This window comes from Astatotilapia calliptera, chromosome 11 (genome assembly GCF_900246225.1).
Source record: "Astatotilapia calliptera chromosome 11, fAstCal1.2, whole genome shotgun sequence".
Taxonomy (NCBI): Eukaryota; Metazoa; Chordata; class Actinopteri; order Cichliformes; family Cichlidae; genus Astatotilapia; species Astatotilapia calliptera.
Genome location: NC_039312.1, coordinates 22,139,014 through 22,149,941, shown reverse-complemented (window position 1 = coordinate 22,149,941; position 10,928 = coordinate 22,139,014). Strand labels below are relative to the sequence as shown.

Below are 10,928 nucleotides of genomic sequence, written 5' to 3'. Positions count from 1 at the left end.
CAAAACTTCAAACTTCCTTGCATTTTGTTGAGCACTGTGATAGTCTTTCTCATCATAAATCACGTCACAGTACCTGGTTTAAATCAAAAATAGTCTTTTAAACCCATTAAGGCTTTTTCATATAATTTAGCTTTATTCTGTGACATTTTCATTTAACTCAGATGGGCAAAAAGATAGATATCGAGATTGTTTTGTGCAGAGTACAATACAGTATATTATATTCCCAACAGGGTGCCAAACACCCATGTGTGTGTTTGTGTGTGTAAATTTACCGTTCTCTCACTTCTACCAATCTCTGCCTCTCTTTCTCACTCAGTCAGGATATAGGTGTTGTCCAAAGCAAAGGAAGGAAATTCTGTCACTTAGAACAATGGGTTGGTTTCTCTATCTATAGACCCAGAGCGCCCGAGAGCCAGAGAGGGAGGTAGCAGCCACTTAGAGTAAAAAACTAATGTAAAGGGGCATTTTCTTTAACAGAAGAAAAAAGAATTATTAGAATTAAAGATACCTTTGTCCATTTTTAAGGAGCCGAGGCCTTTAGAAAATGGATTTTCATCCTGAGGAGAAGGACGAGCGCACATTTTTTAGGGTACTTTGAGCTGCGCATTGGCATTTTGGTGGCAAAGGATAATCAAAACACACTATAAAAAGGATTTGAAGTAACTGTGGGTAAGTTTGTTCAAAACCAAATAATTTGAGTAATTTCTTTCTTGTAGTATTTAGAATTCTGTGAAAATATCCCAACATGGTTTTCTAGGAGAGGAGGCCTTTCTGCCTAGAATACCAATAACAGATTTTAGGTGTGGACGCATGTCGAGAAATGGCGTGTCTGAGGGAACAACTTTAAAAAGGAACTCATTTTCAACATAGTACTAGCCTTTATCTCAAAATTCTAATCGTAGCTAAAAGAAAACATGTTATCCTAAATTGTGATGGTAGGTTAAATAGAAGTGTTACAGAGAATTGGACAGGCAGTGACCTTTGGAGTGGGTTTTTCCCTGTCACTGCGACAGCTGGACCTGAGTCCTACAAAACACACTTCCTGTTTGAGGATAGGAAAACACACTGGGATTTTCAGGGGCTGTAGGGAGGGCTAATGTCTTTTCATTTGTTTTTACCATGTTGACAACCTGCTGTAGGTATCCTGTTGATATTTTTGAAGGTTGACATCATTCTATTGTTATATTGTTTATATCCTGGCACTGGTGACACACAGCCTTTGGTATGGTGCAGAGAAATATTATTAAGGGAAACCTAATGTTTATATATCTTATAAAAAGATGAGTTATTAAGTTGATTTTAGAGAGAATTGCCCTTTAATATCTGAATTCTTCTCGGTCAGATGGAGGGATCTGGCAGTCCTCGATTCAGAAAACTCCATTTCCCAGTGGGTTTGTGGATCAACTCCCCCAGGAAACACTTTGCAAAGCTTGGTGGTCGTTGGCCCAGCGCGCTCTCTGTCAAGTTGGTCTAAACTTCTTTAATTCGCTTTTTTAAAATTAATCTTTAGTTTTGTTCCAACTTGTGTCCTGCATGTAGAATTAGTTTGTGTATTGATCTTATCTTATCTCACTTCCACTGTCATTTGTATTCATGTCTTCCATTTATTTTAGTCCTTGTTGTTTGTCAGTCATAACTCACAGCTGACTTGTCCCTTCCTTTCTGCTTCCTCTCTCCTCCATCTGTCTTCCCTCCTCTGTTGTTTCCAGGTCGACTACCAGCTCTGACGCAGCCTCTCTCCACGAGGCCCCCTCTGCTCCTTCCTCTTCCCTTTCTAACTCCACCCCCTCGCTGGCTTCCCCTACCCCATCCCCATCTCCTTCCCCGGCCTTCCTCAGGCCGCGGCCTGCTGCACCCCAGTCCCGTGCTAAGCGCCTTTCCCATCTCTTCTTACGGGGGCGTTCCAACAGTGACCGGGACCGGGCAGTGGGAGAGAAGGAGAGAGAAGTTTGGGCTCATTCGGCAGCCCCCTCCTCCCACCACTACTTGCCCCCTGCTTCTTCCTCTGCCCCAGGCCTGATCAAAATCTATGGAGATGCACTCTCCAGTGGAGCCAATTATCGCTCCCTGCTGGCCAACATACACTCCACAGCTAGGCAACTCATTGCCCAGGTCATCACTCGCTACACTGAAAGAGAGCGGGAGGAGACAGATGACGCAGGTATGAAAGGGAAATTTTGGCTCATTTGGACCTCTGCTGCGATCCATGACTAGGAATTGTTTGCTTAAAAATTTTTTACCAATTGGGAATGACTTTATATAAACATAAATAGCAGTGTTATGGAAAAATAATTACCCTCCCCCTCATTCCCCCTTTCCTCCATTACTTTCTAGTTCTCCAGAAACACAGCCCTGAAGACTTCCTATTGTGTGATGTCATTGGAAAGCCCATCCAGCAGCCAGATGGAGCTATCAAATGGGAGACAGAGTGCCGGAGAAGCGTTGCCCCGTGGGAATGTCCTTTGTTGTTAGTGGACATGTGGCGGCCTAAGGATGGATTTGAGCGGCGCTTTGAAATCCAAAGGAAGGAAGACTATGAGAGAGAAGAGTTAGAGAGGGAGAAGGAGAAGGAGCGTGAGAGGGAGGGAGAGAACTACCAAGGTACGTATGAGATGCAGCAGATAGGTACAGTGGCAAGAAAAGAAAAAATTGACCATTTATGCACAGCACAGGGCAAAGCTGATTGATACTTGGGTTGTCTGGGCAACAGGTGTGCGCTGGCGGCGGAGCAGGATGTCATCAGGTAGCGGAGCAGAGGAGGGCGAACGGGGTCACCGTGGAAGGAACACAGAGCTGAGGAGGAGCATCAGCGACATGAACCTCAGTCTGCGACGTCGCCAAGGCAATCACGTCAGCAACGACCCCCGCGGTTCTGGAAACCGGCCTAACAACAGCGCAGGGGTGCATGACAGGAAGAACATTGTGAGCATGATCAACCCACAGCCAGGAGAGGTAAAGAGAAGGCTGCAGTAAGTAGAAGCTGAACTGACCACACGTTCGGTCTTCTAACCATCATAAACCATTTCTGCAGATCAGGGCGTCGAAAGCTGAAGGGAAGGTTGGATGGACAAACCAGCCGGCAGAGGATGAGAAGGATTATTCCAGCTGTGACCTGGAAGTGATGTCACAAAGTCTGATCCTTCCACCTACAGACCGGCCTTACTTCCTGTTGCTGCAGGGTTACGATCAGAGCAAGGCAAGACATGCTGACAGATGGTATCGCCCATACAAATTCTCGCAAACAACACCCACGCACACGTACATCATGTAAACACATAAACACACATAAACAGCAACGTACTCGTTGACATGCGCTCTCATGTGCGCATTAGCAAAAGCGCAGGCATGGCTGTAGTGGAGTTGTGCACACGCGTGCACGCACCCTGTGCATTACATCATACCTGCATGTCTGTAATCGCCACATACCATCAGGGTTTCCATCCCTCTACACGCTTCTCCCATTCACCACCCAGCACAAAACAGCCTCTGAGCAGCACAATGCCAGAAAATGTATCCATCAAATGCACAAAACCCCCCTGTGTACATCACTTCATCTCACACAATGACCTCACACAGGTCTCCATTGTAACAAACTGTGACACACTTCATTCCTTATCAACTGCCTTCTGTTTGGCTTAACATCTGATAGAAGATTGATATAAACCATAACACTTAAAAGATAACAGACCTCCCTGACTCACTGATCCACTGTGTGTTTTGTGTAGGATTTTGTTTTGTACATCATGTCGGGACATATGCATGTGTTTGGAAGGAAACCCACAATAAGGGAGAGAGAGAAGGATAGAGAAAGAGAGAGGAAGGGGAAGAGGCCGCTGAAGGTGGACACGTTCCTGTCTGCTCCTGACCTTTTGGCTAGACACTTACTAGTCCGGAGAGACTCCGCTGTTCCAGAGACACCCACTGGACAAGGTACACCGGCACAGATCATCGTTAGAATCTTGCTGCACTCTCTTGCAGAAAATACAAAACTAGAGAAGGTAGATTGTTCATCCAAAGTAGGACATCATTGTTCTCAATGTTATTCCTGTTAAAAGAGGATTCTTCCTCTCCATTTTTGTCAAATGCTAGTTCAGAGGGAATAATTTACCTTGACATGACTGTCATAAACTGGTGGGTAAATTTAAACTCAATAATATTTTGTGAATTTTATCCCAGCCCTGATGCGACCTTTCAGAGGAGGTGCAGTTACACACAATGGAGTGGCCCTTTACAGGGAGACGGTCCTAAAGCCGGGCGATGTGATTGGTCTGGGGAACCACTTTCTTTTCTTGTATCGTGACCCTCGTGTGACTCCGCCTCCACCGCTGGCACTGACCTTGCCATGGCAGACTGATGCCTCCACCACCTGCTGCCCTTCAGGGTTGGTGGACAGACAGGAAGCTCTGAGGCAGTACCTGGGCTCCACTGAGGCCGTGTTGAAATTCCATTCTCGTCACGCCGATTCCTTGTTACAGGTAAGAAGGGAAGATAGCAGACTTCTTATAGTCTGACTGTAGTTATCTAGTCGAAATAAACTTTTATTTATACATATATGTGTTGATCCTTTACTTTTCTCATAGGAGATCATCTCCAGAAATTCCTCTCCAGACTCTGGAGGCGGGCCTTTAGCTCCTGCTTATCTCCTGTCAATCATGATAGATCATGCCTCCAAACACCTGGACCCTGCTCTCCTACCACAGATATTGCTCAAGTCAGCCAATCTAATAAAAGAAATTGTGTGGGTAAGTAACACAAACAAACAAAAACAATAGCTTGATGTCATGTTTGGTATTGTTACTTGTTCACATCTTGTTTTTGCAATCCTCAATTTAGCATTTGCTGGTCATAAACCAAAGTATTGGACAAAATTAAAACTTTAAATGGCATTACATAAAAAGTCAGGAGATGGGTGTCAAAATATGTCACTAAAACACAACAATCTCAGCCTCCCAGTGAAAAGAAGGTGCGAGCTGATTCATGTTGGTGTATTCTTTTATATCTGTTGCCCACTGAAATAAATTACTTATTACTATTTCAAACCTACTTTGCGCACCTGAATTCAATTTATCGTTCCAGTCTTTCCATTTTCCGTCTTAGTGTCAATAAAACATTCAAAGGATCAGCAAATTCAGAAGGATTCATCCACTGGGGACCATGAGTCTCTAGACCAAAGCTCAAGGCCATCAATTCACCAGCTGTTAAGATAACTTGGACAAAATTAATGGACCAACTGGGAGACATTGCTTTCCAAAGGGTCATGCTGCTTGTGTAATTAAAAAAATACAACATATATAATCATATCTGTGACGTGTGAATTAATAATATGTTGGAGGAAGTCAGAGAGTGGCTCATCTATGGAACAAATGTTAAGTTTTTTATATTTAATGACAGTATGGTCGTGACCACACTTAAACAAGTCTGGCAGATAAACCTCAGGTAGGCAGATTGAGAATGCCACATTAAGTCAGACAGAAAAACCAGCAGACAGACATATGCCCTTCATTGTGGCCTACTGGCTTGTGAGCAGGAGTGAGGATGGGCTGATGTCACTTCCCTCCCGCTGGAAAATCTGCTCTAACTGTCCAGGCTGCAGGGCTAGACTCCACTCCCCCTCCTCCACCCCCACACTAAGTCTCGTCTCTTCTGTTTCCAACTATCTTTGCAGGATAACATTAAGGAATTTGGGGATAAGCATCCCACGCAAAAGTAAGAATATTTATGTTCTACGTAATGTTTCCTCTGTTTAGAGATTTCCAGCTGAGTGATTCATGATACATTTGTGCCTGTGCTGTTATGTCTTTGGTAAATTTTTGTGGTATGATGGAAGCATTGTCTCGAATATAGCTAGATAATAATAACTCAGTCTATTTTTACTTCAGTATGGAGCGTTTTGCTTTTAGTGCACAAACACAAACCTGACAGGGGAATGTTCACAATACTTGATAGCAAACATAACTTTGGAATTACTTAAATGTGTTGTCCAGTTCAACAGAGCAAGAAGGAGAGATAAGCACGCCAAACGTCCAGAAACTGTCATCTGACCTTCGACCTCTCATGTTCTGGATGTCAAATGCCACGGAGCTCCTCAACTTCTTCCAGGTTAAAGTAGAAGTGATGGAGAAAGAGTGGGAGTTTGAAGGTGAGAATAACTGGAAAACAACAGAAGGGTGGGGGGGGGACCTTTAGAAGATCAAACGTATAAGCTGGCACAGGAATTTGGCAAAGCTAAACAGAGAAATCAAAGCTGACACTGAGCCTGGAATTGATCATAATGATTGTTTCTTTGAAGCCCCTGGGGATCCAGTTTTGACAGCTGATATGGACACCTGCTCAGAAGCTCTGGCACAGCTGGATGATGTCATTATGCACACCTTCCAGCAGTGTGTGTATCACCTTACCAAGGTAAAGTGGAAAAAAAGCCAGATACAGCGGTCCACATACTCCGATGTGCTTTGGCTTCAAATCAACGTTACCATTTTATGTGTAATGTTGCATGCCCTTTTAAACTGTAACTCCGGATAGCCACTTCTATTTAACCTCACCGAGAGACAGCACAAATTACTTTCTTAAGACATAAAAACTGTTCCTTTCTGGAACAAGCTCACCACCACCCACAATTGATTTTAATTTTCTCCAGCTGCATGCAGCTCCTCCAGTCCCTTTGTGCATTGCATTCTGAGACCATACTTAGGATGTACTCATTTGTGAAATCATACTTTTTTGGCTTTGTGTGGAAAACCTGTATTGAATTGGAACATACTGACATGGAAATAGCAATACTAGAGGATAACATGTCCAGAAAGCCGATGCAAGCATGTTGATGGTGTAATTTTTAGCATGTTAGTCATCTTCACTAAGAGTCCCAGCATGATCCAATCTATGATTTAGCACAAAGTGAAAGTGAGTTTAACAGAAGTGTCATTAGTGTTGTATAGTTGTGCATTTGCTTATGAGCACAAGATTAAAAGCTTAACCTGATGATGGCGCTAGAGGAAAAGTCACCAAGGTCAGAGATCTGGACCTGTACAAACTATTGTGATAGCCATCACTTCAAGTGTTGCTACAAATCATCTTAACATCTTCTTCCACTTAATTCATTCCAGTTTATACTGTCCATTCAACATCCATCATTTCCGGATTTTTATAATATTTTTAATATAAAAATGAACTTACTTTTTTTTCTCTTTCTGTCCACAAAGACACTGTACTCCCTTCTTCCAGCCCTTCTGGACACCAACCCATTTTCCAGCGAGGAGAAGGAGAAAGAGAAGGATGGAGCTCAGGCTGCAGAGGGAGAAGAGAAAAGAGGAGGAGAAGAAGAGGTAGATGATGTGTCCACCTTGCCGCCCAAGGTTGCTGGACTTGTGGAAGTGTATCGCTGTTCCCTGATGCTGTCACGGGAGGCATGTCTTTCCCCACCGCTCACCTCGCAAACCTTCGGCTACCTCTTCTTCTTCACCAATACCTCCTTGCTCAATACTTTGCTGGAGAGAGGTGAGAAGGCACGGGGCAAAGAAATCCTGTGTGGTTAATTCAGCAATAAATACGGTATCACTTTGTAAAAACTGAAGCTAGAGATGATAAAAGTGACCTTTTGGATAAAAGGAAGACTCACTGCTTTACTCCTGATAAAACAAACAAAATTAGCTTTTTTCAAATGTTTTTTCTGTTTTCTCCAACATCCTCTCCCCCTCTTTTCAGACGGACTGTTTTCATGGTCCAGAGCAGTACAGATCCGAACAAACCTAGACCTGGTTCTGGACTGGCTACAGGGTGCAGGATTAGGAGACATCGCCTCAGAGTTTATGAAGAAACTGTCAGTCACAGTCAACTTCCTGTGTATTCCCAAGACTCGACTCATCCAGGTAACACAGCTGCATGTACAACATGCCCTTTGAGCCCTCTCCTAGAATGCCATCTAACATCTCCTCCATTAACTTCTTATCTCCAAGTCATCCTGGGCCAGTCTACAGGAAGAACATGCTTTGTTAAGTCCTTCTCAGTTGCACCACCTGCTCACCCATTACAAGCTGGGACCCAGCAGAGCTCCACCAGCATCCTGGGCCCCTCCGCCAGGCACTGAACTCAGTGGAGGTAATAAATCAAAAGGGCTTATGATTGAACATTTAATAACTATAATGAATAGTGGCATTATATGTCAAGTAAACTGTTTCTCAACCTTTTCTCATTTTTCAGACATCTTTGAGAGCTTTTTGGACCATCCTCCTCTTATCCTGCCAAATGAGACACCACGCCTTGACCTCTCCCAGCCAATCCCAAGCCCTGAGCTACAAAAAGAAGTTACACGTCTCCGCACCTTCTTGTGGGGACTCGACCAGGATGAGCTCCCAGCCAATCAGAGGACTCGGCTCTGAGGAAGCCCTTATATGTCTCTGTATTAATGTCTCATAGAAGTAAAAAAAAAAAGGATATCACCAAAAACATCAAACTGGACACCAGAAAATAATGCAAACTGGACATGCTTTCTGTATTTTTATTGGCTGGTTGTTGGTTTTCCTCACACTTCATATCATCTCATTTATTCACTTAGATATTGTCTAGCTAAATAAATGTACTAGCTCTGTCATGCCTTTATAGGATTTGTTTGAAAGCAAGGAGCAAAACCCCATGTCTGTTAGGTAACATAGTGTTGTGCTTTACGTGGCTGTTTTCCTTGGCTTCTGTGTATGTTTTCAAACTACTTGTTTTTAATAAAATGCTGAATTCAAGCCTAAAAGACTTACAGTTTCCGCATGGTCTTTGACAAGCTTGTTTCCCACAGCGGGGCCCCTGGGGCTTGGCACACACCTTTGCTTCTACACCAAAGAAACATTCCACAAGGTGGCGATGCAGGACTCACTCCACTTGTAGGTTAACCGATGAGTCTGCAGGTAGAACTGCCTGACTAAGGAGGTGACCGTACAACTGCATTATCGACTGATCCAAAGCACATTCTCATTTCCTGTAATAATGGCATCATTTTACGCAGGGGTCATGACTCAGCGAGCAAATGAGACTGTGATCATCGCACACAAAGGTTACCTTTACCAAGGTGAGCTGTTGTAAAGGCCAAAGCTGGTTACTTAAAAGCAGGAGTGAGTTTTCACTCCTGGTGTGTAGGGTTTCCTTTTTCATTAATGTGGTGCGATCCCCCTGGGTCCCTGAAGAAAAAGTCCAGCTCATTAAGCACAAAACAGCAAGAAGTTCTCGTGAGTAGACAGCAGACAGGTGATATCATCATTGAGAGTGAGTAACTTGAAAGTGCGTCTGTTCCAGTTTGGCAATATCCAGTCAATTTAACTGCGGGGTCAGCCAAACGTCTTTAGAAAACAGTTCCCAACTTTCTTTATTTTGAGTATGAAGCTCTGTGACGTCTCAGAGAAAGTTATCACGCTCCTCCTTTGGCGTCCATCCAAATGGCTTCCTTTCTTCCGGTCAGCTTCTTAGATGAGTTCCTTTACGGTAAAAAGCCAAAGAATTTCCAAAAACACATCAGTCCCGTGGGAGACCCCTGCTTACATCATTACTGTTGCCACTGGTTCTGTTCCCCCGCTTTCTTACTGTGCCGACACTGAAAAACATGCCACTGAAATAGACCAGTTATAGATTATGAATCATGAGGAGAGGCCCCCTGTGGTTAAATTCATCAATTAGGTGATTGTAATCACTCTCATTTGAAATTCAATGTGGCGTATGAGTGAGAGTGAGACTGCGTTGTGTGCTAATTTAAACTTTCCAGTAATGCCATACAGATGTAGTTTGTAGCTTTATAATTAAACACAGATGGAAGACAGACTGGTATAGGTCCGTGCTCATTGTGTGATAATACAGTAGTCTGTGATACAATGCGGTGACCAGTGTCTGAGTACTATCACTAACAAGTGAGGTTTTGTAAGGATGTGACACACACAAGGTTTTCTGTGATCTCAATCACTAACAAACTGTGCATGTCAGCCCCACTTTCTCCCAGAATTGCGTAGTCACACAGAGACGCACAACTCTTTTCTTTTTTTTTCTTTTTTTCTGTCTGACACACACACAAGGACTAAGTACACTTCTTTACCCAGGTGCACAGCCCCACACCTGTTGTTGCAGCTCTCTGTAATTAGCCCGACACAATTATCATTGGTGGATGGAGGGAGGGGGTGAAGACAATGGGGCAGTTATTCCGTCCCTATCATCTCTTTCTCTCTCCCTGCTGTCGAGTAATGAAAGATACTTCCCTTCTTCAAAGGGACGGAGTTTCCTACAAAACGGCTGAGTCAGAGGAGAAAAGGAGGGAAGGATGAAAAGAAAAGGAGAACAGTAGGGAGGCACGGGTGGTAACGCAATGCTGCTGGTGTGAGGCCCAGTGGACCACAGTGATTGTGCTCATTGTTGTACACACAGGAGTGAAAAAGCCTGTGGCTCTCACACTTAACGCTAACAGCTACAACATGGCACAGCGTCAGTATCTATTTGCGATCTGGTAGCACTTTACCTGAGCCTTGCGTCATCCTAAAACCTACAGTATAAGAAGGTTTTGCAGGTCATATGTCAGGCAAAAAGGGCAGAAAATGCTGACTACTGGATCACTCATATAGGACAAAGAAATGAGACTTGTGAGGTTCAAGTGCAAACTAAAGGTAGTTGTAGCGTGAAGTCAGCTGAAAGTGGAATAATGTGCATGTCCCTGTCAGAGACAACAAAAAAGACAGACTGGGGGATGTAAGAATCTGTGTGGGGTTTGAGATAACTGAGGAGAAGGTCAGGGATGCTTGGAGGGACATCTGTGAGACGCAGACAGACGACAGGCTGAAGCTGAGGTTGGTGATGGGGAGACTGATGATGAACCAGACAGCAGAGCCTCAGTGGGGTGATTACAAGGCCAAGAGAAAAGCTCAAGGGACAGATTTGTTTTCTCCTAGTTACATCACCCAAACGTGAAC

General features: G+C 43.9%; 1 protein-coding gene across 1 annotated transcript; it reads left to right on the top strand.

Moving 5' to 3' along the window:
• Positions 1-358: 358 nt before the first annotated feature.
• Positions 359-8,739, top strand: rasip1 (Ras interacting protein 1). Its single transcript, XM_026185564.1, has 16 exons — positions 359-669; positions 1,343-1,464; positions 1,710-2,161; positions 2,335-2,601; positions 2,711-2,952; positions 3,032-3,196; positions 3,726-3,930; positions 4,177-4,475; positions 4,581-4,742; positions 5,666-5,706; positions 5,985-6,139; positions 6,290-6,402; positions 7,200-7,494; positions 7,702-7,865; positions 7,953-8,094; positions 8,197-8,739. The coding sequence occupies exons 2-16, from the start codon at positions 1,343-1,345 to the stop codon at positions 8,373-8,375; spliced, it is 3,003 nt and encodes a 1,000-aa protein (XP_026041349.1). The 5' UTR covers positions 359-669; the 3' UTR covers positions 8,376-8,739.
• Positions 8,740-10,928: the final 2,189 nt, after the last annotated feature.